We start from the raw sequence: 27,813 nt of genomic DNA on the forward strand, positions 1-27,813 counted from the left end.
ACTTTGAAAAAAAAAAAAGATCTCTCCAACACACATACACACAATTTTTTTTTTACCCTTGTATGTATCCAATACTGTAAACGTATTTTTAAGACAGAGTGCACTAAATTTAACTTTAGGAAAAAAAAATGAGCCATTGTTCCTGAATTGTTTTTTTTTGTTTTGTTTTTCATTCAACGATATCAACTTGTAACTTGTGTCACTTGAGTTTTAATTCAGCAGTAAATCACCTCCACTCCACCTCTAAGCAGCGCAGTCCCACAAACAGAAAGGGGCTGAGGATCGTTCAGCTAGTAACGGATGTCCAAGGTTGTGCTGGGTTTGTTTCTTCATTTGATTGGGTCTTATGGCATTTTCATGTCCTCTATCTTCAACCAGGAATTTTTAAAATTTATTTAAAGTAAATGTGGCTTTGTTTGTGTCTAAAGAATGTACTTTTTTTTGTTTTACTTTTTAAAAAAGTCTTTTCATTTCAAAAAAAAAAAAAGTTTTGCATTTGTCTCAAGAGACTGAAATAGGAAGATCAGTTTTCAAGGCACTCACATCAGATCGATTGGCAGTAGAAAAACTGTCCAATAAGTTACTATTTTATCTTGTTCTTTATAGTGCCAGTATTGTGAATGCCGCGCTTAGCAACACTGACACTCAATCTCAGCCGTCCCTTACAGTTTAACCCACCTCTGGGCCAAAGAGAAGAATATGTTGCAATTTCTTGTTTAGAAGCCATTTAATTTAAATGCAAACAAAAGCTTTAAAGTGCGGGTCAACAGAATTCAAACGTCTAATCTCAACAGTCCAATGTTTAGTACCTTCCAACCTAATGGGATAGAAGAAAAAAAAATCGGGAAGTAGCGCTGGGCACCTTCGGATGGAACTTTCCCTGCTCTTCCAGGAAAAGGGAGCACAAATTCGCAAGATTTCCCCCTGGTCCATACAATGTCATCAGTGTGCATGAAATGAGAGCACTCACTTCCCTCAATTCTCCATCAGGGCACTTGTCTGCTTGAGAATGATCAACCAATTATCACATGTAGCAACGCTGGACGTGGGATTTTCATGGTGGGGCGGGGGGTGGGGGGGAGGAGGGAGAGAGAGATGGGGAGAGAGAGAGAGAGAGAAGCTGTCAAGCCAGAAGAAGCCTGAAAGAACGAACACCTCTGGTTTCTTCCTTTCTGTGTCACTGCAGGCCACCACCACCTACCCCCCCAAAAGTACCCTCAGCCCATTTTATTTAGCCTGTTCTACAGCAAAGTAGCCACGATGGCATCCCAGGGCACACCCGCATTTCAAGAAGGGGAGAGTATCTGCTGGTAATGCACAATCTTAGAATCCTCTGGGCCCTGCCCCAGGAGGAGCCCTCAAAAACTCTTATTTCTCTGGCAGTGCGGAGTTTCCGGGCCCCTCCCCCACCACGCCAAGCTCCCCTCCTGTCCTTAATGGAAAGGTTGAAATCAACACAGAAAAGGCCTCTGTTACTCAGGACATCATCAGTGCTACATCTCCACTCCAACTCGGAAACAAAGTGCTACAACTTTAAAGATTGTTATCCGCTGTACATCGCCCCCCCCAAAAAAAAAAACGCATGCCACTTTTTATTTCAGGACAAAAAAAAAGGAAAAAGTAAACAACTTTAAAAGTCATTTAAGTGTTGGCTTCTTCACAAGAAATTACACATGCTTAGCTTAAATTTCAAAAAAGCAGCGCCCTCCCCCCAAAATTATAATTTAAAAGATATGCTTCCCTCTACATTGCTTGCGAGTCATTGCTCAGGCTACTACTGGGTTAAAAAAAAAAAATGAAGAAGGGATGGATACCCAACAGAATCTTTTAAAGGAATTTAAACAGAAAGAATAATAATAAAAAGTACCTGCACATGCCAAAAAAATTACAAAACCCAATAAATACAGAAATTATTGCACAGTTAAAAGGCTCCACAATTCTGACTGCCTTAACAACCCTCGGGTTTCCATAGGACTTCGCAGACACAGGTTAGGTTGGAGGGCCGCCTCCCCCTGAGCCCCGGGGACACGCAGGGTGCTCAGCGGCGGTGACAGGGAGGCAAGTGTCAGGTCAGCATTCTGTCGCTTGGCAACGGTTCCACTGTACAGGTGCGGGGCGCCCACCCGCGCGCGCGCTTAGCTCCTTTCGGCCTGCTCGATTTTGACGTCGTTAGTCAGCAAGTGCTCGCCGTGCCACTTTTTCATGTGTTTCTCCAGGGTGCTGTAGACGCTGAAGGGCATCTGGCAGATGTCGCAGCGGTACACCTCCTTGCCGATCTGCCCGTGCGTCTTCATGTGGCGCGTGAGCTTGCTGCTCTGCGCGCACGCGTAGTTGCACAGCTCGCACTTGTAAGGCCGCTCGCCGGTGTGGCTCCGCCGGTGCACCGTCAGGTTGCTGCAGTTCTTGAACACCTTGCCGCAGTACTCGCACGTGTCGCTGCGGCGGCCCTCCTTGGAGCTCGGCCGCCCGGGGCCCGGGCCGCCCAGGTGTGGCGTGCTGCCGCCGCTGGCCGTGCCGCTGCGGCCCGAAAGGCCGCCGTCCAGCAGGTCCCCGGGCGGCGTGGAGAAGCGCAGGCTGCCGTTCTCGGACGAGTGCTCGGACGACGTGGCGAAGGGCGACTGGCGTGCATCCGTGAAGCCCAGGAAGGGGTCCTTCATGAAGTGCCGCGACGCCGCGTAGCCCACCAGCCACTGAGAGTACACGTTCTCCGACGGGATGAGCGCGGCGGGTGGCAGCTCCAGGTCCTTCTCCACTTTGATGCGCTTGGCCGCGCTGTTGAGCCCGGGACTGGGCAGCGGCGCCGGCTTGCGCGGGAAGAGGCCCGGGAAGGGCTCGGCGCCTGGTGCAAAGCCACCGCCGCGCCCGTTGACCGCGCCGCCCGGGCCCGCGTCACCACAGCCGCCCGCGTCATCCTCATCACCCGGGTCGCCTGCCGCACGCTTCAGGAAGGCGCCGCGCTTCTGCTTCTCGGCCAGCAGGTCGCTGTACTGCGGCAGCGCGCCCAGACCCACGTTCTCCATGACCTTGCCCAGCACCAGTGCCTTCTCGTCGGCCAGCGCCTTGGCCGCGCCGCCCACTCCTGCCGCGCCCGGAACCCCGGCCACCCCAGCGCCGCCGTTCTCCCGGTTGCGGCTCAGCTCCGAGTCCATGCTGAAGCTCGACTCGGGCCGGCTCTCGTTCTCCAGCAGCAGCTCCTCCTCTTCTTCCTCCTCCTCCTCGTCCTCCTCCTCCGGCTCGTGGCCCAGCGATGGGTCACTCTCGTGGTGGCGGAAGTCGCCGCCTGCCTTGAGCCCCTCGCCAGCCAGCTCGCTGGTGCCGGGTTCCGGGGAGCTGGCGGCCGAGAGGCCGTCGTCAGAGCGGCCGGTCAGCGAGCCGGCCTTGTGCATGTGCGTCTTCATGTGGCGCTTGAGCTTGCTCGCCTGCGAGCACGCGTGGTCGCACAGCTGGCACTTGTAGGGCTTCTCGCCCGTGTGGCTGCGCCGGTGCACGATGAGATTGCTCTGGAACTTGAAGGTCTTGCCGCAGAACTCGCACGACTTGCTTTTGGCAGGCGGCTGGGGCGGTGGTGTGCTGCCAGGGGGCATGGGTGGCAGCGGCGGCGTGCTCAAGAACGGGGACTTGGGGCTGGGCTGGAAGGGGTTCAGGAGCCGGTGCATAGGGTTACTGCGGCCTGGCGACACGGGCGGCGGGGTGGAGCTGTTGCCCGCCAGCTCGCGGAGCCGCCTTGAGAAGTCCATGGCAGGCGAGTCGATGGCCATGGGGTTCAGGCGCATGACTCGGTCAAAGGCACTGGGGTGCTGGGCGACGAGCCCCATCTCCTCGGCACTGAGGCGGTGCGGGTCCAGGTGGTGGCGCGGCGGCGGGCTGAAGAGGGGCGGCGTGCCGGGCAGGCGGCCCTCCCCGAAGCCCGGGTGGTCCCGCAGGATGGGGCCCGTCATGCGCAGCAGGTTGAAGGGGTTGCTGTCGCCCAGGAAATTCATGAGCGGGGACTGGGCCACGGCCTCAGGTCCCAGCGGCGGCGGGATGGTGAGCCGAGGCGTGAGGGAGCTGCTGGCCGGCCCCGGCTCCAGGTAGATACGGAAGCCGTGCGTGTTCTGCGCGTGCTGCAGCAGGAACCACGCGCTGTTGAAGGGCTGCTTGCATGTTGTGCAAATGTAGCTGGAAGGCTCATCTTTACCTGGGGAGATACATGGACAGAAAGGCAGAGAAGAGAGCGTGAGAAGCAGCCCCAGGCACGTCTACCACGGGACCACTGACCCAAAAGCAGGTATCTCTGCAAGGCCCAGGCCTGCGTGGGCAGCAGGCCCTGGCAAAGCCCAGACCTGTCACAGGACCTCAGCTAGGCACTTTAATTCTGTAGACCTTGGTTTGTCCCCCCAAAGAAAAGGTGTCCTTATTCCCATTAGCTCTGAAGCCAGATGACATGTGTTTGTGAGAAAAAACATGTGTTTGTTCCTGGTTCCATAACAGGAACGATATCAAGCTTGGACTGTACAAGGGACAGCCCAGGCCACACCCGGCAGGGGGCGTCGACCAAGCATGACTGGCATTTAGACCCCAGTCATTCTTTGTCATGGAATTGCCCTGTGCATGGTAGGATGTTCAGCAGCATCCCTGGCCTCTGCCCACTAGACGCCAGTAGCACCCCCTGACCCCCCGTCACTAAGACAAAAATCTCTCCAGGCATTACCAAATGTCCCCTGGGAAGCAAACCCAGATCCCTCCCCTGTCACCGCCCCCCCCCTACCCCAGTTTGAGCACCACCAATGGTAAGACAATATTCGATCCCAGGAAGTTCTAAAAACGCAGGTCAAACTGAACCCCCTTGCAAACACTTTTTAAAGAGAAATGGTGGATCCCCCTGCATCATTTGGGATTTTAGCTCCAGGACCAGCATCGATGCAGAAAGCGCTGTCGAAGCTAAACATGGATGTGCAGGGACAGGAGGAACTTGGCGTGTTACGAAGATCACTGCTGGGTGACAGTGCCCCGCCACGGCCTCACACATGCGCCCTATGCACTGCGGGGGATCCAGCCTCCTCAGATGCCCCAGGAAGGGGCAAGTGGGCCCCCCCCCCGCCTATGTGAAGTCCTTTGCCAGAATGTTAACTGAATGAAAGAATGTCACGTCTGATGGAGCAGTCAGGATGAGTGGCGGCAAGCGTGGATTGGTTACATACTGGCTCTGGTGACATTGGGAGCAAGCCATCACGGACACGGATGGCACAGAGCCAAACGCCAAGGCCCTTCCCGTCACTGGAGCAGTGATAAAATGGAGGCCAAACGTCTCCTCCAGAACCTGTCTTGCGGCTGCCCTCCTCAACCTGCGGGTGAAGCTGGCTGCTCCTCCCGTCTGAACCTCTCCTGATGCTTTACATACATGGGACCGGCGCGGGCAGGCCCTGCCTGCTGCCTTCGGATTTGCTCTCAGGCCAGGAAAGAAAAGGGAACAAGACATCCCAGCCCCAGTCTTGAAGAACCCCTCTTGTTTTGTCCAGCCTCCCTGCCTCGGGGAGATTTCAACACGGACGGAGCATGGCAACCAGATTTCCTGGTGACCGGGGCCAATACTAGTTCACGGGTGCGAGGTACCATCGGGGGCCGAGCCCAGAGGACAGCCCCTCAACTCGCCTCTCCCCAGGCATTTAAGGGCTTCTGAAATGCCGTGCAGAGGTTTATTTTTTGTTTTCCACCCATGAATTGTATTTCTGGGGGGCTACACACTTAGCAGTGAAAACCAAGTGACTCGAGGACCACATGCTATGAATCCCATACTGGTAGGTTAGGCCTGACAACTCCGGAGGGGCCAGGGCCTCCCGAGCCACGTGATGCAGGCAATGTCCCAGGGAAGCACCGTGAGTCTGGGCAGCAGGGTGTCGATCGTCCCGGACCACAGAACCACCAGGGCCAGCACACCCTCGTGCAGACACCAAGAGCAGGCATTACAGGTTTGCTGTCCTACAGGATCATTTCACCGCAGTCTCCTCTGCGTGTTTGGTGGTGAGGAAACCACTGGTCAGGGAGGACAGAGAGAAAAAAATAACTTTGAAGTTCAGCCTCGCCCCACTTTTAAAAACAGCTCACGGAGAACTTCTGAGTGACACCATTTTCTTCCTCCAGGATGTCTGGGTAATTTCCCTCTCCCAGTATGTCTGGGTAACTCAGTTCCTCATGCTGGGGCCCAAGGAGAATTTGCCCCACCCAGAAAGCTGCAGGACAGGGCAGGAGGGCAGGGGGCAATCTTCCCAAGGCCCTGGGCAGCCTGAGCTTCACCCGCAGCCCAGCCAGGGGCAGCCCTCTCTGCACACCACTTAGCCAGCAGAGAAAGCGCTGCACCATCTCCTGTCCTCCGCTTGCTAGTAGCTGTGCATGGGGACCAGAGCCCTGTGTCTCTGACAGTCTCACAGGGCAGCTGGCCAGAAGCCACAGTTCGAGTCACCCTCAAACCTGCTTCCCGAGCGAGGGGGGATAAATAGGTAATGAAGAAGAAGCAGGTAAATAAAAGTCCCTTTCTGACACAGAAGCCAAAGACGCAAATGAGGTGCCACCCACAAGGTCATAGATCTTCAAGCTGAAGAGTGCTTCTCTGCCCTTCACCTAGGCCTCGGCCACTGTCACGCACAGAGTTGCCTACCGCACACAGCTGCCCGGTGGCTTCGTGCCTCCCCGTGGGACCCCCACCCTCCCCCAGCCCCAGTCTCTTTTTTCACTATCTCCATTTCCTTGGGTATCTGCAGAGCACTTCCTGTTTCTTGTTCTGCTGGCCACACATTTTCTAGAAAGGTCTATTGCTGGTGAGGAATGTGGCTAGCAAAAGAAAATTCAGAACTCCCAGGCAAGCCAGGAATGAAGGCTGCAGGCTGCTCTACCGCTGAAATGGCCGATGAAAACATTTTTTAAAAATAAACTCAAAATGGCAGCTGCTGGGAAACGTGTAGCTACATGTTCCAAACAGCTCAGGCGCTTGCACTTCTTGTTTTTAAAAAAAGAAGGGAAGACACTTGTAACTCTCCAACAGGGAGCAGCCTGGGGAGGAAGTTACCTGCCCGTAATTCACCATCAGGTGTCTCCGTCAAATCGGATTTCAGGGCCACTCGCCATGCCAGGCGGAGCTCTTTCTTTTCCCGCACCCCAAAACGGCCCAGGTTCCCGGGCTCCCCTCCTTGCGATGGCGACAATCTCTGCAGGTGCCAGCCCTCCCAGGATCTGACAGCTTCTGATTTTTAAAAGCCCTCCCATCCCTCAGAGGCCCTCTCCAGGCAACTTCCTTTCCACGCTGCCTCCCTTCCTTTTTTTAATGCAAGGCTCATTCCTACATCACCGCGTCATGGGTCTCTCTTGCCTAAAAGTAGCCTTGAGCACCGGGGCTGCTCCCTTTTAAGAACTGAGCAACATCAGAACGTCTTTGAGAGCTCCTGGGAACGTGTTTCCATCTGGAAACTCGCTCCCTATTTCAAACTCATGGCACACACCATCACGGACAGCCCATTTGTACACGCAGCCAAAGACCCTGAGTCCGAGGGCTGACCCCCACCGCTTCCTGGGACCAGAGGTCTCCTCGCCATCACCCTGTGCTGCAGCTCAGGGCCACCTGCCCAGGTGAAGCGGGGTCTCCACGAGGTGAGGACATCACCGGTGGCCCCAGACAGGGTGCGCTAAGGCTGCAACCTGATGGGTCGATGGTTGTGTAGCGACTTTCCTAGCAGCATGAAACTCGGCCTACAGACCTAAAAATGTCAGCTGCAGTTGGAGCACTCGCTCAGGCTTGGTGGCTCAGAGCCAGGGCCCGCCTCTCTCCTCGCTTGCTTCCTTCCTTCCTTCCTCAGACATTTTTAATGTCAGTTGGCAGAGGCCCATGCTAGGTCTTCTTTGCTGCAGGGGTGTCCACCCTTTTGGCGTCTCTGTGACACACCAGAAGAAGAAGTTGTCTTGGGCCACATGTTAAATACATTGTGACACGTCGTCACAAAAACATCTCACCGTGTTTTGAGTAAACTTACGACTTTGCGTTGGGCTGCATGCACAGCCACCCTGGGCTGCGTGCAGCCCGCAGGCCACAGGCTGGACACCCCTGCCCTACAGGCTCCAAAGGGGTCCCCTTGTGTTTCTGTCAAGTTCAAAACCCTCTCTGCGATCTCCCAGGGGTGAGATGGCTGTGTGGGTTCACACCTCTCCATACCCAGCAGACTGAAGTCCACCAAGCCCTTACCCTCTCTGAGCCTCGATTTTCTCATCAGTAGAATGGGAGCAATAGACCTGGGGGACCAGGTGCGACCCTGGGTGTGGACACAGCCTGTAAAGGTGCATGTTGCTATGCAGACGTTACAGCTTGAGCTCTGCGTGATTTGTTTTTCGTAATCCGGCTCGCACCGCACACTGGGTGCTTCAGGGGTGTCTTTCTGTGTAGCTCTGGCAGTAAGAAAACCCCGGAGGAACCCTAATGCAGCCCACCTAACGCATCAGAGGTCCCGGGGGAGCAGACACTTGCGAACGATGAAGAAACATCATTTTTTATCGTGCCACTTGGGAGCGGACATGCAACCGGTGCCCTACAATGAGATGCTGCCTTGCCTCTGCTGTGACATCGGGTTTTTTTAATGAGCATTTAAATAATTCCCTCCTCATTATGCCGGTAACTCTAATAATACCAATAAAGGTACCAAGGATGTCCAATAAAAAGCACACCCTTCACTGAGTTATCATTACTTGGTCTGCAGGCCATCACTGAGAGCATGAGTTTAACGGGTCTCCTCCTAAGGCCAAGGGACACCAGTGGACGGGCATCTTGCTGCTCGAAAAGGAGCACAGAGCCCCCACCTTCCAGCTCAAGCAGGGCGGTGGGGGGGGGGGGGGCAGGGAGAGGGTGGCCGTAGTTTGCACTGTCCCCTAAAGGCTGGAGGTAAAAGCGAGGATCCTGCCCCTGGGCATAGGTGCTGGGCCTGTCCCTCACAGTGTGCACCGCACTTCATAGTTGGTTTGGCACCGTCTCGTCTACTGGCCATTGCCAGCTGCTCCCAGGGCCTCTGGGGGAGGCCAGGCAAGGACTACTTTCCCACTGGCCAGGGACCAAGCTCAGAGTCCCCCAGCCAGCAGGGGTAGGGCCTCACCCCTCATCAGGCTCCCAACCCGGGCTCCATCGGCCACCCACCGGCACACAGCCCCACCCAGGGACGGGTCACTCCCTCAACACTTGTTGGGGCCTGTTTCGCAATGAAAACAGCCGAGAGAGAGAGAGAGAGAGAGAGAGAGAGAGAGAGAGAGAGAGAGAGAGACAAGCAGACAGACAGAAGTTTTCCTGCCCCCCGCTGTGTGTCCTCCCACAGAAGGGCATCCACTGTCCTCTGTTGGGACCTGATCCGGTCCCCCCACAGGCCTGGAGCCTGGAGGGGAGACCTTTCACGGAGCAACCCATCCTGCAGGTGGCAACACACCACTCAGCACCTGGTGGTGGGGCCACGAGACACCAGGCAACCAGATCAGGAGCAGGAAGCAGGATCCCAGGGTCCCCTGTGGCAGGCCCCTCCCCCTCTCCGGACCTCAGGGTGCCCAGTGTCCAAAGAAAGGGCCGGGTTCTCTGACCCACCACCCAGCCCTCCTTGGAATCTACGACAGCTGACATCGCGTGTCTCTGCATTTCCAAAATGAGAATAATTATTATCACTGTTATTCCTTAGTTGTCTAGGCCCCTTCTTAGAAAGTTTAAAGAAACTATCTCCTCTTTCAGGATCCCAGAGAGAAAATGTCAACTGGCCACCTGGGGGGTCTTTGTAAGTTTCGTGTCTGTGTTATTCTTGAACACAGAGGTCCAGGAAAATCTTTGACCAGGGCTGCTTGTTCCGAATGCAGTCCATCAAAGCGCAGCCTCGCGGAGAGAGGCGGCACTGGGGAACCCCAGCGGCAGCAGAACAAGGAACCATTATTCAATTCCCACCAGCAGCTAAGCACACCTGACCTCACAGGAGTCTCCCAACAACCCCTGGGGTGAGAGCTGTCGTCAGCACCATTTCACAGATGAGCAAGGTGAGGAGCAGAGGAGACGATTTTCCAGAGGCTGCACAGCCAGCTCGGCTCCTGAGTGTTACGCTGGACTCGTAAAAGCCTGGCCAAGAAAAAAACTCTGCAGAGCTGAGTGGCACGTGGGGCAGCTGTGAGCGCCCTGGCATTTAACCTTTGCTTCCTGCCCCGGTGCTCCCTGAAAGGTGGAGACATGCCGCTGGTGGCTAGGACAGCAATAACATGGGGAAATCATGTTGATCATCTGTCTCGTGGACAAGTAACAGGTGCCCTTGGTTGGGTGTTGGTGCTGGTGGTGGCGGTGCTGGGCCGCACTCTGACAACTGCTAACAGTCCCCCGGTGACGAAGTGCAGAGCTGGCCTTGTCTGACAGGGCCCACGCCCCTCCACCTGTGCTGGCAGCAGACATTACCAATCCATCCCCGCACACTCCCTCCAGACTCAGAATCCTCTCCAGCCCTGCTCCCCAGATAGCCACTGCCACGTAGGGTGTGCCTCTGCCTCTTTGCCGGCCCCAGATCCCAGGGCACATGGGGGACAAAGGCAGACAGGGCTGAATAAACCAGGTGGCAGCCTGCGTCCCGCTGAGAGCAAGCACCACACCTGCCTCTCCTCCACTTACAGAACACACAGGGGCCGGGGACGGGGACCTTTGGTCCACTAGGTCCCCTGCTGGCAGCCGGGGATGCAGCTCACGTTGCGGCAAGCACAGGACACCTGGTAATAACCCTCTCGTCTAATGAAAAGCAGGAGTGCCGCCAGGGAGAAGTTCAAGGTGCCAGGAGGAAGAATGCAAGGGTTTGGTGCGATTCGGGGGTCTAGACCCGCCTTCTGCCAGTCTCTCACTTGCATTACCCTATTTAACCTTCACGATGACTCTATACACTGCGACCATTTACAGGAGCAATAACGGATGCTCAGAAACCATAAGTGAGTTGCTCAAGGCCACATTATTGGCCTTGGGTTATTTATGTTAAAATTTATTGTCCGGGCTGGATTCAAAGCTCCCGGAGGACAGGGATCCAGCCAGTCTCGTCCACTCCTGTGACTCGGGCCACCAGCACGTGGCCTGTAGAATTGTCAGTGGCCTGTGCTCCCCGTAGCCTGCATCACAGAAGTCATCACCCTCAGGACAAGGACGTCTGCCTGGGTCTGGGTGAATCCACGCAGCTCCACAGTCTGCCCTCCAGATGTGGCCAGCTCTGGCTCGGCACTCTCAGCAAACAGCCCTGCTTCCCAGGTACGCCCGGCACAGGCCTCACCTGGCACGCCAAGCCCTCAGATGGCTGCATGCTAACCACCTCTGCCAGGATCCAGGTGACTCCAGACGGACCCAGACACTTCACCACTGCCAATGCCCACCTTTAAGCCACCTCGGGAGAGGGGCAAGCGGGCCAGAGACCTTCCCTAATCACAGAGCAGATGGCAGCTGCCACCCTTAAGAAAGCCCCCCAGCGCTCAGCCTTCAGGACCCAGCCAGCCTCGCTGCCCCCCTCTGCATCAGCCACTCCCTTCCTGATTGTCTCCTTTGGCCTGGCACTTCCACACGTCCATCAGCCACCACCGCCTAACCTGGAAGACCTGCCTTTCCTTCTCTACTTGCAACATATCTCCTTAGAGCCATACCAGGTATGACCCTTCTCTCCTCCTACAGCATTCTGGGAATGCTGCTGGACACTGATCATTGTACACATTGTCTATTTTGCCCTTGACTTTGGTGTGTTCAACTCACGTCCAACCCGCACGTGCCAGTGTTGGCATCTCAGGCGGACACTCACAGAAACCTGGAGCCTGGAGGGGTAGGTGCTGGTGAAACGCGTGTTCATCCAGATTTTGTAGAGAAAGGAAACTAATGCTATCACAGCAAGGGGCCCAAGGTCACACAGCCCGGTCTGAGCCCAGGGCCCGGCAGAGTCCAGACACACACTGGCCGCCCCCTCTACTGGGGCACAAACGCCACCACTGCAGGCCCTGGGGAGGGACCTGAACCAGCCGGGGCAAATCATTCCAGCTGCACTGTGAATGCCAGTGAGCTGGCCAGTGATGGCAGCTGCAGGCTTGGCCATGTGTCCCCGGGCTGAGAATAAAGGGGCCTTACACACTGAAAAAACCTTGCTTAGCCTCCAAGTGTTCACGGACAGTCCATCTACCCCAGCATTGTCTGTGTGACTGATGAACTTCTTTGGTGCTTTAGGTGCCTGCAGTCACCTCGGGCTGGGAGACCCTTCACCTTGATCGAAGCCCCACCGTTGTGCCCTGACGTCCCCCAGACCTCCAGGTGTGCCCAAGCATGCCCACAAATCCTGCTTCCAGCAAAACAGGCATTCCTGGAAGCGAGCAAAACCAAGCAGAGCTAATCTTGTCCCACATGCTCTAGGGACAGGCTTTTCTCATTCTTTCACTCACTCACTCAGCCATCCAGTCCCCACGTACTAGCTGCGAGCTGCAGCAGAGGACCGGGCCAGGGCCCCTCTCCCCAGGAGGCCACAGGTGGGGGTCAGGAGCTGGGGTGGGGAGTGTTAAGCTGCGGAAGCAAAGGATTCTAAGGCAGAGCAGAATCTGCCGAGTGATTCAGGGTGCCTAGGCAGGAAGTAAGTTCAAGCCGGACACAGGGAGAACATGGCCCCTGCCCAGATCAAGGAGGAAGAACATCTGGTGCCAGAACATCTGGGCTGCACAGAAGAGAAAGTTCTGTTCGCTGCCAGCCGTGGCCGGTGAGGGAATAGGAGACGCAGGCAGAGAGGTGCACGCCTACGAGACTTCCACAAGGGGTGCAGACCCCACCCATTCCCAGGGGTCCCAGCGCAGGGCTGGCCACACTCCCCCACACTCACAGCCAAACCCAGGGCTAAAGGGTCATGGGAAGAGCCCGTCCCGCTCTCGGGACTCTTATGCTCCTCCCAAGAACTCCAGGAAGTGAACCAGGGCAGCAGCCAAGGTCATACGACACCGACACACCAGAAGCTGTTGCTCCCTTGTTGCAAAAGGTGACAGGACTTCCTCAACCCCCCTTACCCACTTGCTCCTTCCTCCCTGCCGTCCTTGACCACACAGGTGCATGAAGCGTCCCCAGGGATGCAGCAATGAGCGTCTGCCCTGGTGGGGCCTGCGGTCAAGAGGCTAATTCGCCCACAGACATCAAGTAAGGGCTTGGGCCACTGGGTCACTAGTAAAGGGTGTGCCGCGTGGTCTAGGACCCAGAGGAAGGACAGACCAACTGCCCGGGAGGCTCAGGAAGATTTCTCCCAGGAGGAGCCCCTGGAACTCAGTTCAAGAGGAACGAGGCTGTTGCGCAGAGAAAGGTCATGCCTGGCAGGGGACCCTGCAGGAACCGAGGCATGGAGGTGGGGTCCTGGAGTCACAGGTGCGGGGAGCAGGGGACTGGAGGTAGAATTGACAAGGGGGTTTGGGACTCGTCCGAGGAGGCTCTGGAAACGTGCAGAGACTCCTCTGTGTGCAGACGAATTCCACGGCTGTCAATTCTAGCACTGAAAAAAGGACTTTTTTGATGAACATTTTCAAGCCCACACGCAAGACTCCTTGAGTGACCCACTGGTCGGTGAGACAAAAATCTCAGTATGACAGGAGGGTGTAGATGAACCCTTGGAGAGGGGGTCAAACCCCTGAGGTTTGAAGAAATGAAACCAGGGGCCGGGAAACACACAGAGGGAACTGAAAATCCCATCCAGGAGGATCACTGCCCTGCAGCTTCTAAAACATCACCAGTGCACTATTTCCGTCCAGCCTCTCATCCTAACCCCTAGGAAGCCACCTTCAGGAACGGGGCGGTCCAGGTTCTTAATGAAGCAGGGACACAGTAAAACTGAACTACAGCTGCAGGCGCCGTGCACCCCAGATTTCCCCGGTCTGGATGGCAACTGCTCGACTCTGTGGTCAGACCAGGTGTGCAGTTCAGGCTCAGGAAACAGCCCCCCCAGCCCTGAAACAAAGCAACGTCGGCGACCGCGGGGTGCCTTCGGGGGCAGGGTGAGAACGGCAGTGTTTGCCATGAAGGTGGCGGAGCCAGGGGCAGGACACACGGAGTGGCTTTAAATGTGGCAGCGCACACGCGGCGTTCTCGGAAATCGAGGCCCATTTCTCCAGATCATCTTTGCTCAGAGTTCCCCCTTCGTGGAAGACGCTCAGGCTGCTGGAAACGGTTCGTCCTCCCAGAAATGGACGAACACGCCGTCAGAGTCCCTTGAAGCTGCCCTCTGTTGACGTTCCCTGAAACAGGCCTGCCTTTTCCAGGGGGGTTAGCGGGCGGGGCGGGGCGCTGTTTTGGAGGTTTTGTTCCCCTCGTCTCAAGCCCCGACATTAGGGGGGTTTCTGAAAGGCTGCTGGGATGCTGGGGACAGGAATTTAGCAGAGAACGTGAAAGGGAAGCACAGAGCAAACCACGCTTACCCTTTCGTGGGGAAATAGAGTGAATTAAGAAATAAACAGGCAAGACGAGCCGGGAGAGGCCTGCCTGCGCGCAGTGTGCGCGGCCTCCCCCGGGTCTCGCGCCGCGCCCTCCGCCGACACAGGAAGTCTGCCTGCCGCAGCCCTCGCCCGGGCAGGCCTGCCCCCTGCCTCTCCTGAAATCCACGCGAATCTCCACCTTCCACCCCAAGAAGTATTGGAGGGGCGGTAAATCTCGTTTTAATGGAGTGTGCGTTTAGCTCGCAGGAGATAATTGACGTTATGGAGAGCCTCCGCCCGAGTGATATAGGTTTGCTAATGCAAAGGGGCCTCGTTACCGACGCACCGCAAACAAGTAGTAATATATGTATATTGTTCTGAGCGGCATTACAGCCAAAGTGTTCCGGTCCGCGGGGATTGATAAAACACAAGAAAACAGCAGACATGCACTTGTAAATTTGTCTCATTTGTCTCTGAAGTTAAAGGTTATTCCCTTGTTCTGAATTTGTAATAAAAACATGCTAGCCCAAGCTTTGTGGAGAATGTTTGAATATTTAAATTGTGTATAATGATAGGCAATTACAGGGTAAAAACTGGACCTCATGAATGGGGGAGCGCAGTCTGGTTCGCCGCGTGTTTTCCCACCGATGACTCATTTATCTTTAATGCACCACACAGCACTCCCCCCCCCACCCCACCCCCACACACACAAGGGCTGCAGGGACCGCTACCAGCTCCCGCTGCCACTAACCAGGAACCAGCCACGCTTGGGTTTGCCAGGGCGGGTGGGATATTTTCCTTTTCCTTTTCATTTTTCAGTTTTGTTTTCTTAAAGTTCCATAGCACATCTCTCCAAGAAGGGCTAAGACAGAGGCCATGGTCCCTCCAGGGCAACCCCAGCGGGGCCGTGGAGGCCGGGCAGCAGGCAGGGGGCCTTGCGGGCACAGCGTGAATTTCCCCAGTCCTCCCAAAGGCGCCCCCTGGAGGAGAGCAGGGGCTGGCAGGGGGCCGCAGCTGCGCCGCCCGCGGTGGCCCACAGCTCCTGCCCTGGGCGGAGGTGCCGGTCCAGCCCGCCCAGGTTAACCAACTGCAGCGTTAGAGTGACTCCAGCCAGCTTGTCACCAAGCACAAAAGTCATCAGCGAGGGAATGTTCTTTTCTGCACCACAATTAAGACGAATCAATACGACGTGCCACAAATGGTATTTTACTCTCAATAAGAACTCGAGCTGAGTTTATTCAGAATATTTTAGCGCTTCCCCGGGGGATTTTGGGCCTACGCAGATGGCAAATAAAGTACTCAGCCTAAGGCTACAGCACATTATGGTAATTCTAATGTCAGATGTACTTTAATATACAGCTCTATTTAATCACCCCATTATTTCACATTTCCATATGAAAAACCTGCGGCACAGCGCTGAGCCTCTGCCGCGGTGCCAGCTCCCTCCAGCCCACCAGCAGCGGGAGATGGTCATCCTCGCCAGGCGGGGCTTACAGCCTCTGAGCTTCCGGGCCCGATGCGCCGCCAAGCTGCCGGGGGATTAGGAAATCAGAATGTTCAGAGATGTATCAGCCGCCACGGGAGCTTACAGGAAACAGAAACCTAGCACCCCTCACCCCCGCCCAGGTTCACACGAAAATGCAGGGGTGTGTGAGTGTGTGTGCGCACGCGTGCACACATATGCTGGCACGTGCACACACACACACACACCCAGGTGGTGGGGAGAGAACCACACCCAGGCTCCCAGCATGGCCCTTCTCCAAACACCAGTGGGCTGATGTGGTGGTTGGGTTGCCCAGTGGCTCCTGACCATTATCCACAGAGGCTGCACCAGCTGGGTCTCAAGGCACTACCCACGCGGCATCACAGGGTAGTGACGCCGAGTGGCAGGAGGCTGGGCTGGTGACAAAGGAGGTGGGGACAGCACTAGGAGGAGTGGGGAGTGGGGGCTGGAGAGCTGAAGCCCAAATGGACTGCAGGATCTGGACCAGGGAGGCGCCCAGGATGGTGCTGCTGGGTTTGCGCTGGAGAACCTGACACCGAGAAGCCCAGGCCCCAGGGGAGGCCAAGCACTGTGAGTTCCAAATGGCTGTAGCACCTCCAGGCTGGCTCGGCCAGCCTGCCAGTGGAAAGGAGCCAGCAGAAGCCAGGAAATCACTCTCACACTGTCACACGCGTGCTTGGCCACACGATGTTCCCAGGAAGCCCAGCACAAAACCCGCTGACCACTCAATTCTAGATTTCTTGAAGATGGCTTTGTCACCTGACCCTAGTGGGTGCCCCAGTAACGAGGCAACGTTTAAAACCACAGCATCACAGCATATAAACCCAGTAAATGGTCACAGTGCATGTCATCCAGATGAGGTGCTTGCAGGTGACAGGCTAGGGACCAAAAAAAAAAAAAAAAAAAAACCATGAGACAAAAAAAATCTCTACGGGAAGAGAAGAGAAAAGAGAGAAAGAGAGGGAGGAAAAAGGAAAAGAGAGGAAGGAAGGAAGTATGGACAGTAAAACCGAGAAAGCCCTAGCATACGTTGCCAAAAACACTGGCAAACCCCAAAAGTGTCCATTCATCAATAAAAGTATCAGTTACCTAATTCTAGCAAATCTATCTTATAAGCAATCTCAGCATAGCAAATGTTTTCAAGAAAAGTGCTTGATTAAGGGAAGGTGCAGCTCTGGGCACAGCCCCGACTGACCACCCCGACTCCTGTCGTAGACAGGACTGCGAGAGACAGGTCACCGCCCCCCATCGGCCATCAGCCACGCCTGGTCAGCCCTCAAACTCGGACGCTCCTGCAACTTCCTTTTTAAAATACACTTTGAGAGCAAAATTCAACACTGGAGACTCATTCTCAATTTCCAAGGCCTTTGATTCCACCCTGTTGTTTGGTTTTGTTTGGGGTTTTTTTTGTTTTTTGTTTTTTTTTGGTTATTCGTCAACCTAAAAATAGAGGATAATGTTAATATTCTCCAGGCCTTTTCCTGGTGGTTAAGTTCTTTGGGAGGAGGGCTACACCAGCAGTTCCCAACTGAGGGCTGTTCTGTCCCTCCTGGGACTTTGGGCCGTGTCCTAAAACATCTCTGATTGCCACTGTCGGGAGGGGTTGCTGCTGGCACCTAGTGGGTAGAGGCAGGGATGCCGTGAGACAGCACACAACAAAGAACTACCCAGCCCCAGTGTCATCGGGCGCTGGGGCTACACCACGCAGGGCTCCCTCGTGGGCACTTCAGCTGGAACCTGCAGGACAGACTGCAAGACAGAAGTTAGGAACTGGGGGTCAGGCAGAGAGTGAGAAGGGGAGGAGGCAGAGGGGAGACCTGGGGTGGAGAGGAACTGAGACACAGAGGCAGGAGGGGCGGACGTCATCCACTTTTGGCAATAAGTGAATTGTGGAATCCCAGTCAGTTTCTTCCTTATAGAAATCGTTTGCATTCCAGAGTTGCCTGGAGCTGTGGAACAGGGGCTCTGGGGGAGCTGTGCCTTCTGCAGGGGATGCCAGCTTGATCAGGCAGCTAGCCGGAGCATTCCCTGGGGCCGCGCCTCCTCCCCCAGCCCACCACCCCCCCAAAAAAAATGTCCCTGAAGGATGCCTTCCTCCAGAACTGGGCTCGGCCACCAATGCAGGGAGGGCAGGGGCTGCCCTACCTTCGGGTCCTCAGATGTGTGCCTTGCAACGGCGGCTGCAGGAGATGAAAACCCAAATATACTTCCTGAAGTCAAAGAGATAAAAATACAACTTGTGCTGCGTACGCCACTCTTAACGCTGCTGCAACACTTACGTAGGGGGAGGCAGAGGGGGAGCAGGGAGGATGACCACACAGGCCTGAGTAAACGTTTTTTTTGAACACGATCCGGGGAGATTACATAAAATGTACAATTAAGGACCGCTCAGAATCCCAAGGCCTTCGAGAACGTGCCTTCTCCAGAATATTTTTAGAACAATCGCTGGAGTGATTCTTCTTAGTTGTAGAAGCACTCCAAATCAGAAAGTCAGTTTTTCCCCTATTTGCAGAAGTGAGCTGGCTCCGCTGGCCGGGTGCGTGTGTCTGGCTTGGCGGCCGTTCACGGCGCTGGCTTGGCAGCGGTTCCTTGGAGCGCGCAGGGTGAACCTGGCGCTCTGCACACAGTAGCACTTTCATTTTACGCAGCCCGGCCACGCTTCCCTACTAACGGCCTGGAAACTGCAAGTCCTTGTCAGGCCAGCCCTGTAAACGGGGAACCGAGCAGAGCAGGGCTTTCGGGGGCCCTCTCCCCTCAACAGGGATCGTAAACGGGGGATGCTGCTTTCAGTAAAGCTGTTTAAAAGGCGGAAAATAAATCAATGCCAGCACGTCCCGGGGAGAGCAGCGGGCTTTCAGGTCGCCTGCCTGCCAACTGCGCCCCCCCAACACACTCACAGGCCGGCCCGATGGCCCCTCCCACCCTCCTTCTGCCAGAACCTGAAGAAGTTTGGAGGGGAAAGGACAGGAGGACTTCAGAACCACACTGGGGCTGGGTCCCAGGGCTGACAGATCCGATTCTCTTGCTCCCAGCCTTGGCTGAACAGGAATGGGGGAGCTCAACTCCTCTGAGAAATGGGGTTCACGCCTGCACTGAGGGCCTGCAGCATACGTGTAAGGAACCTTGCCTCCCGGCAGGGCTCCAAGGAGGAAGCCATTGATTGGTCGGAATGTGGATGAGTGAGTGAGTGAGTAGTGGGTGTTGAATGAAGGAGTAAATGAGTGAATGAATGACAGCAGGGTGGGGCTAGGAGGGAGGCGAAGGAGAGGGACCACTCAGGAGCCCACCTCTCTCCTTCACTGAGTAGTAGCTGTGGCCCAGCCCTCCCCAATTAGGGAAGTAGTCACTGAAAAAAAGGGACTTCCAGGTACAATTTCCGCCCCTCTCTGGCGTCAAGAAATGTAGTTATTTCAGCCTCTTCCAGAACGGCTCATCCTCACTGTCTCTGCTTCTCACGTTCCTCTTTCTTTCGCTCTGTGTTGTTTACAAAGGTTTCATTATGTTTTCAACTAATCAGAAAGGCCCCGCTAATACACAATTAACATGTGATTATAAAAAAAAATTAAAATAGCTTCCAGAAGAAGGAAATGTAATTAAGTAGAGAATGCTTTTCAATAAGTGCTCGCGTTCACCCGCCGTCAGAGCAAAGGCCGCGCTCGTCCACAATGCCTGCACAGATGCCAAGGGCGGAATGGTAAAAGCAAGTAAAAAAAACAACAACAAAAAAGAACAGGACATTATTTTCTGGGGGAATAATAACCATCAACTCAGCACAGCACACTGGGGGACTCAGACTCCAGCGGCTGCAGGGCCACCTCCCCCCCCCAACCCTCTTGCCACTCTCTTCTGTAAAAATGTTCCCCTTTAAAAAAAATAAAATAAAATGAATGACGGAGCCCAAATCTAATACAGTAAGTGTAACTGAGTGAAGAAACAGTAGTCAATCACACACAGCTCCCAACCCTACCGCTCGTTCACAGAAGCTCCGGTCCGGACCAGGAAGAGAAGCTGATGTCACCACTTTTTAATCAAGTCTGGGATTATTGTGCTTGAAATCATTTTGGCCAAATTTCAGAAGGGATCTATCTTTAAAAACCCTAAATCGAAAATGGGGTTTTAACCTCATGTTCAGAAACACACGGAAAATCAAAGCACTTTTTAACCCTCCCCCCTGCTGCAGCCACCTCAAATCCATTCCCTACGCCAAGGAGATCCAGGGGCCACCACGCCTGTCGACGGGAATGAGGCGCTATGGTCTTTGATGGTGTCTGCCAATCCCCATGTCCCCACAAATTGTAAATTCAACGAGTTCCCAAGAAAAGGGGAAGTCTATGCCACCGTGTATGTCCCCCACATGAAGCCTCTCGTCTTCTCCACAATTCTCCCAGACGCGATGGTGAAGAAGGACAATCGGGGAAGTGCAAGGCCGGTGGCAGGGCGGCCCCCTTCCGCACCTGTCCTCCGACCTTCAGGCCTGAGCACAAAGCAAATGCTCCAGCCGCAAGCTGTCCTCAGCAGCAGAGGAGACAGTGAATGTCTGGACCCCACAAAGCTGCACAGGTTCTGAACCCTTGCCCAGATCTGGTGGGACAGGCCTGCCAAGGAGCTGGGCTTCTGGCAGTCACTGCCCAGTGGGGACAGCCCGAGGCCAGTGAGCAGACCAGCGCTCCCGCCGTCTGTCCTCTGGGCCACCCAGGACACCGTGCCGTGGGGCTCCCTGTGCCTGATCAATGGACCGGACACTCTGGTGTCATTCCCAGTGAGCCTTTCAGGGAGAAAAGTGAGCTCCGAAGGGTTTGTGTGGCCGGCCGAGGGCCTGTGTAAGGAGAGGGAGCAGAGAACCAGGCCTGGATGACGTCGCTCAGGAGCCTGACGTCTTAACCACAACAACCACCGTTAACGGCAGCAACCTGGGGGTGGGGGAGTCGCCAGGCCCGCGCCCAACTCCCAGCAGCAGGCCCTGCAGTTCAGAGACAAGCCCTCAGCTGAGGGCCTCACCTCTGCCTAAGGCCACCCAAACCGTGAAACAAAGGGCCGCCAACAGGCAACGTCGCCAGCCCTCCCACAGAACCAGATGGGGAAACTGAGGCTGTCCACAGGAAGGTCTTCCCAAGGTCACACACAGGTTGAGTGAGCCAAGCCCTGGTTCCTGACCCAGCCTCTGGGCCACCTCCCGGCACCCCGCGACCTGCCACCAAACACACCACAGGCACCAATGCAGGGAGTGCCCTGTGACCCCGCGCCCCTTCTGGAAGGAAAGGAAGAGTCATTGGCATTTCCCCCAGTACCCACCCCCCGCGGCACCGATGATACCAGAACACAGAAGGCAAAAGACACGCCACAGCCTACAGTTCCCAGCCCAGTGTCCTGTCCTCGCCTCCCCACCCCACAATCCCCTCTCCCCGAGACCTGGGACACTTCCCCGGGTCACGGCACCCGAGAAACGACGGCCTGCCCTCGCCAAGCACATGCTGACGGTCTCAGTGTGCCTTCACGAACCACTGCTAGGCTCCTCACTTTGGATTCCAGAGGGAGAACCCATGGCTCAGGGAGGTAAAGCAACTTGCCTAAGGCCACACAGCTCAGACCCATCTGGGGCCTATAGCCCAGATGGGCTTGGGCTCAACATGAATGTAAATAAGTTTCCATGTGATAGCACACTGCCCCACGCCCCAGGGGTGATAGGCCTCTCCAGAGCCGGAGCCTGGCCCCATCCATCCCCACAGCCCTTCACTCCACGGCACCACCCAACACATAGTAGGCGTTCTACCAACGCTCGCTGGACTGAACTGAAACACCCCCCTGCCGGCCACCCAGAGAGCCGTTAAAATTCTGCAGTAGGCGCCTGCCCTGCGCGTCTGCACGGCGCAGCAAGAACTGACAATTCTTCCTAGATAAATATCTGGAAAGAAGTCGGGAAACAATTAAAACTAGAAGCTAATAAATGATGAAGAAGCCCATGAGCCAAGTCCTGGCCCACTTCCCAGTCTTCATTCATGCATCAAAAAAACCCCAGCGGTCCGAGGCTTCGAGAGGGCAGCTGGGCAGTGGGGCTGTCCGGCTTAATATAAATGGGAATTAGATATGATCAAATGTACTCACTGCGTTCCCAACAGCAGACACTATCTCCCGTCGCCCCCTCCCGTGTCTCCCAGCCAAGCCCCCTTCTCGGGAGCTGTTGACAGATGATCTTGTAACCAGGCAACCAGGCTGAGGAAAGGTTCCAGAGTTCCTGCACATGAGCTCACACGGCCGCGTCCGGCTCATGGTGCCTCCTGAGTGGCAGGGGTGTGACACCCTCTTCTAGACCATAAAAAACCAGGGGTGGGGTACCCTAGCTGCTCACCCACCGTGAAGACATAAGGGCTGTGGCGTTCTCCCTTCTCTGCCCCGGCCACGCAGGCCAGCCAGCTTGGGAGGGCCAGGGCTCCCTGTCCTCCACAACCACGGCCACTCACAGGTCTGCAGCGAAGGTCCCAGACCACAGCCTTTCCAGTAAGGCCCGCACTCTGCAGCAGCCCATCCCCCTTGACCGCTGGCCATCTGCAGCTGTTCGGACAAATGCTCCCAAGACGCCAGGGGACCAAAGCCTCAGAGGTGCGGTGGGGTCCGCTGCACTTTGGGAAACTTGCCTGGGCCGTGAGAATGCCTTGGGTCTGGGGGAGGGGAAAGAGGAAAAGGGTCTCGGGTTCAAGGAAGTGGAAGCTCTGGGTGCCAAGGGTATGTGCAGTGTTCCGTTCTAAACACTCAAAACGCTTCTGAGGCCACATGAGACTCCTCGAAAGCGGGCCTCTCACGCGGGGCAGTTGGCATAACCCAGGCGTTTTCACATCCGGGACCAGGCTGAGTGGCAGGGGCCAGGCCAGTGTTCTGATCACCGGGCTGTGACCAAGCCTTGGGGCTTGGGGTTTGGGGCTGGAGGCCGCAGAAATGTCCTTGATCAAGAGCCTGCTACGTGCGAGGAACTTGGCCAAAGGTTTCGCATACATGACCTCATGAACTTTATTCCCCCATCCGGATGTACACCTAGGCCCCAGATGCTGGCCCAGATGTCAAAGGGATGTCTCTCTGATCCCCTGGCCCGCACCCTTCCTGGGCTAACTACCAGAGCCTTTTGCCGGCAGTCATCTCATCTGGGAGCACTGTATAGGACTGCAGTTGGTGGCTGAGGGTCGGACACGGAGAACAGACAGTGAGAGGAGTGCCCGGAGTGTGCCAGGCTCTGCCCGGGGCCTCAGGAGCCCCCCGCCCCTCCTAGTGGTGGCCCGCCACAGTCAGTATGCAGAGCAGGGTGCAGATGCTCTGAATTCAGGGCCAGGCTGCCATCTCGTCTCTCTCTCTCCAATAACCATAGCGCACTCAATAAAGAGAATGAGTGAAGTTGGAAAATTAAAAACTGGAAAGAGAGTAATTCTTTTCTCCAGGAGGCAAGCCTCCAGGATGTTCCTGTGGGCACTGAAGGTGAGGGAGGGGCACCCCAGGGAGGAAGACCCTGTGGTGGGGGAGGGGATATCATCCAAGTATCTAATAAGGTTCTTCTGACAATACCAACACACACACACACTCATACACCCCTCAATCTTTCTAGCTGCATGAATAGAAAATTCTTTCTACGTCTCTATCTGGAAATGGAAATGACCGCAGCTAGAGACAGGGCGGATGGCTGAGGTGGAGCAGATGCAGAAGCTGGGGCCATCCACTCAACAAATGTCCACCCTTCTGGACCATGCACCCCCAGCCCCAGAGGAGGAGGGTCAGGGCCCCATCCGGGCCCCAATTCCCAATTTGGATATACAAGCAGAGATAGAAATGAGGCCAACAGAAAGAAGATGCCTTGAAACACACGGGAGGCTGGCCTTCTGCATGGGGAGGCCATCCATCACAGCTAGGCTGACAGGGGCATTTTCAGCTCGGGTCCCCTGGCCCACCTCAGGGCTGAAGGCTTTTCTGGGAAGCTAAGGAGGAGCTGAAGAAACCGCAAGCTTGGCAGAGCCCGCCGGAGGGGGCCCGACTCGCAATTTCTCTGTCCAATCAGCAGAAGTCACAACTTTTGAAATCAATATTACTGCGGCTTCTGATTTTTAAAGGAACACTTTTATCTTTCAGAAAACTTTACAGATACACCCCAGGATAGGAGGAAAACAGAAACCACCCAAGTCACCTGCACTGGAAAGTGGGTGTTTTCTTTCAGTCCCCTGCTGTGAATGCACACACAGACACCTACCAAGGGACCTCTTACTGTCTACAGTTTTGGGGTGGGCTTGTCTCCCTGGATATATTGATTGGGAGTATTTTCCCACGTCGCTAGGAAGGCCGCGAAATCTTCCTGCTAATCGCTCAGCGACGTTCCATCCTACCCCAGGACCCTGTTCGCTGAGCCGCGCCCCTCCTGCTGGAATCCACTTGCCTCCCAAACTTTCCGCTGTCGCCAGTGCGTGGTGGGCATGCGCGCGTGTTCTTCCGCGTATCCCTGGTTAGCGTCGGGACGGTCCCCTGGCAGTAGAGTCCCTGGGTCTGCGAGTGGGAAGGACCCAGCCGCATGTTCCTTGCTGTGGCCCCGCCCTCCAACACTGCACCACTTCACAACTCACCCTAAGGGCCCCCAGCTTAGCCGTTCCCCCGCCCTTGGTCAGCCCACGTCAAGAAAGCTTCCCATCTAATGGATGATTTGGGGAAAACTTCCCCTGCTGAGCCAGCCTGCCTGGGGCTCTCCTGGCCACTCACTGCCAGGGTGACAATGCCGACTGCATCCAGGACAGCTGTCCACCTGGCGCAACCCAGAAGCACGCCCAGCGCCCACGACACACAACTGGGCCTCCCTCCAGCTCCCCGGACACCAACTCCCTCCCCATGGCACGACGCTTTGCATGGGGCTATTGTCCACAAACAATCATTTTTTAAAAAAACAAACAGAAAGAGCACGTCACCAATACTTTTACGCGATGCTTGTCCGCTTCCTGAAAATGCGAGATAATGAATAAAAATGTTCATTACAGAATTATTCGCTTTCCTCCCTGATTCACGTCCCGGTAATTACCGTGACCAGCCTAATAAAAACTGCTACAAACCAGAGGTCAACTGGCAGTTAGAAGTGTTCATTTTCACTTCAATGTATTCATCTCTGGCTCCTAATGGCCTCATTTTCTCCCATGCTTCTTAATAAATACCACTGAATTACAGGTTAAATAGCTAAATTAAATTATTGCAATTACAGCGTGCAGAGCCCTGAATCTGGGTTTACCTTTCCCAGTTCAATTAGAGGCGAAGTTTCAACAGCCGCGGAACTCTGATTGCCGTCAATATTCTCGATTGCTGAGAATCCGCGCGGCGCCCAGATATTTGGTAAGAGGGGCTCCCCCCTCCCCGCCCCGGCTTGTTTCTGAGAGGCTGACTGGAGCGCTCTCGACTGAAACAAAATCACACCATCAAAAGTGGTTTTTGGAAAGCAACCACAAGGCATAATTGATTCTTTTCCACTGAAAAGGGAAAAGACCTAGCAGGGTTCTGGCTAAATGCTGTGTGTGTGTGTGTGTGTGTGTGTGTGAGAGAGAGCACACGTATGTGTGGGCACACACAAAAGGCCCATCCTCGGAGGGGGAAGAGTACATCCCAATAAATCCGGATGCTCCCTCCACCATGCCGGGTCCATGTAAGAGCGCTTCCTCATTATTTAAATATATTCTAAGGCTTGTTGCTATTGCCTCACTACAGGATTAATTATCCAACATCCCTTATAAGACAGAGTGTCTTAATAATACGCAGTGCCTGGGAAGGAAAAAAAACCCTCGCCTGTTCTCTTCCCCCAAATCCCAAGATAGGAGAGTCGATTTCTTGTGAAAGAGCTCCCCCTGACTTCTCCATCCCTCTGCTTCTACAGGCGCCAGATTCCAGCGCGATGGGGATGCTGGTCCTTTTTTCCGCTCACAATCTTATTAACACACGGCACCAGTAAGCAGCCAAATTCTATGAGGCCCACCCTTGAGGGTTTAGGAATCTGGGGTGCTACAGGGGTGCACGTCACGGAGAACGAAGCCCACCCACTTCCCTGGCCCTGAAGCCCGGGCCCGGTGGGCAGGGGAGGGGGACTGGCTGGAATCCTATTTGGAGCTTTGTCATCCCTGCTCAGAAAGCCCACAGCTAAGGGGGCCAGTCCCGGAGGGCCAGTACCACAGCTGGAGCCAGAAATGCGGGTGGTGACTGAGTTCCAGCCACATCAGCCATCGGGGCAAGGGGGCTACTCGAAGCACTGTTCTGGGGAGCCCACATCTGCAAGCCCTCCAACCATGACATTCTCTGGGGACCTTGGCGCTTTGTCTGCTCCCCCCAAAAGATGGAGGATTCCCTGTCCAGGCCCAGGGAAGCCACCCCACCCATGGGGCATCTGTGTTCCCATGCCTCCCACCCTCCCCAGCCAGGGCTCTGAACTCCCCTGCAAATGCCTGTTCCAGGCCCGGGCCACACTCACCAGGGCCATATGCCCCTGGCACAGGGCAGGAGGCTGGCACAGCCACTGCTGGGCAAACCCAGAATGGAATCAGAAGCAGGGAGTCCCAGGCTGGGAGCTACTCGACTGCAGGGCCTGCATGTGGTTCACACTGGAACCCGGGGCCCTCCCCAAGGCCTGGCACAGAGCAGCCCTCGGTCTCTGTCGGGAGATGCAAAGGGAAGGTGAAGCAGCCTGCCAGAGTCCAGCAGCCTCAGCGGGGGCCTTCTTCCTCCCAGGCCAGCCTTAGCTGCCAGGGGGAAGTGGGCACAGCCTGGCCCAGGGTGGCAGGGACATCGGGGCAGGTTGGAGAGTGAACACACGTCACCCCAACTTTCCGGGCCCCCAGCATTTTCCTAAGGGCAGGATCTACACCACAGGGCACCCAGTTTCCCAAGAGAAGTAGCCAGTAGCCTGTAGCCTGTGCAAATACTCCCACAGAGGACAAGCAACTCCAGCCTGGGATGCCTACCCCAGGAAGCCAAAGCAGGACGTTGCAAAGAAACCAAGCTGGCCACCCACTGCCCAAAACTGATCAGTAGTTAAAGCATCACATGCAGTTAACACATCATATGCTGGAGGAGTCTTTTGGGTGGGGGGATGCAAATGGGGACAGGGCCACCTCCCCCTGTACTAGGCATGCTCAGTTGTGGACCCTGAGCTAAGCCTTGCAACAACCTGAAGAGACATCACCATCACCGTCATCCCCTTGGGGTGCTTCCTCTGGTTTATGGATGACGACCTGAGAGGTGAAGTGATTTATCCAAGACCACACAGCTGGGAGCCCTCAGCCTCCCAGGACGGGGCTGCCGCTTGGAAACCGCGGACCCTCTCTCCGCAGCCTATGGCCTGTGCTCCTCTCATCTGCTGCCCGTGGCCTCCTCCACCCTCTCAGCACCCTCTCCTAGGCACCCCGCCATTACCAGCCCTGCATCCTCCATACCCCGGGGGATCTTTGTCTCCTTCATGTCCAGGCTCAGAACCCCTTCCAGAGCTCTGGCCTCCCCTGACCGTCCCTGGTGACCTCCAACGACTGACCTGTGTCTCTATGGCCTGGAGCCTAGAGTGGGGCAGGGCTCCAAGGGGTCCCAAGCACGGACAGGTGTGTGTTGCCAGTATCCGTAGGACACACTGTCCTTTTCTGCGAGCACCACTGGTGCTGGTTGTTTCTCATGAGGGCTTCGTACACTGTGGGAGCGAAAGGGAGGTCTCTTCCGGTCCACTCCGGGAGAAGGAAGGCCCTCCCCTTCTCGGCTCACCAAGTCAGCTGTGCTTTGAGCACAGAAGGGGCCAGGCAGGAATTTGGGGCAACAGGGAACGGCCTAGCAGCCCTCTCCTGAAGCCCCGTCCCAGTCCGTCCAGGCAGCTCTAACAGAGCACTGTAGACCAGGTGCTTATCAGCGACACG

General features: G+C 55.6%; 1 protein-coding gene across 6 annotated transcripts in view; it reads right to left on the minus strand.

Annotated features, from left to right (window-relative positions):
* Positions 1-395: 395 nt before the first annotated feature.
* BCL11B (BCL11 transcription factor B) overlaps positions 396-27,813 on the minus strand; it is an 89,984-nt gene continuing 62,566 nt past the window's right edge. For all 6 annotated transcript variants that reach the window (XM_053928641.1, XM_053928638.2, XM_053928640.2 and 3 more), the window contains one exon: positions 396-4,177. In XM_053928641.1, coding sequence (XP_053784616.1) covers positions 2,136-4,177 — 2,042 coding nt within the window. In that variant the 3' untranslated portion in view covers positions 396-2,135. The remainder of the gene's footprint in view (positions 4,178-27,813) is intronic.

Source organism: Desmodus rotundus, chromosome 7, assembly GCF_022682495.2.
Source record: "Desmodus rotundus isolate HL8 chromosome 7, HLdesRot8A.1, whole genome shotgun sequence".
Lineage (NCBI taxonomy): Eukaryota > Metazoa > Chordata > Mammalia > Chiroptera > Phyllostomidae > Desmodus > Desmodus rotundus.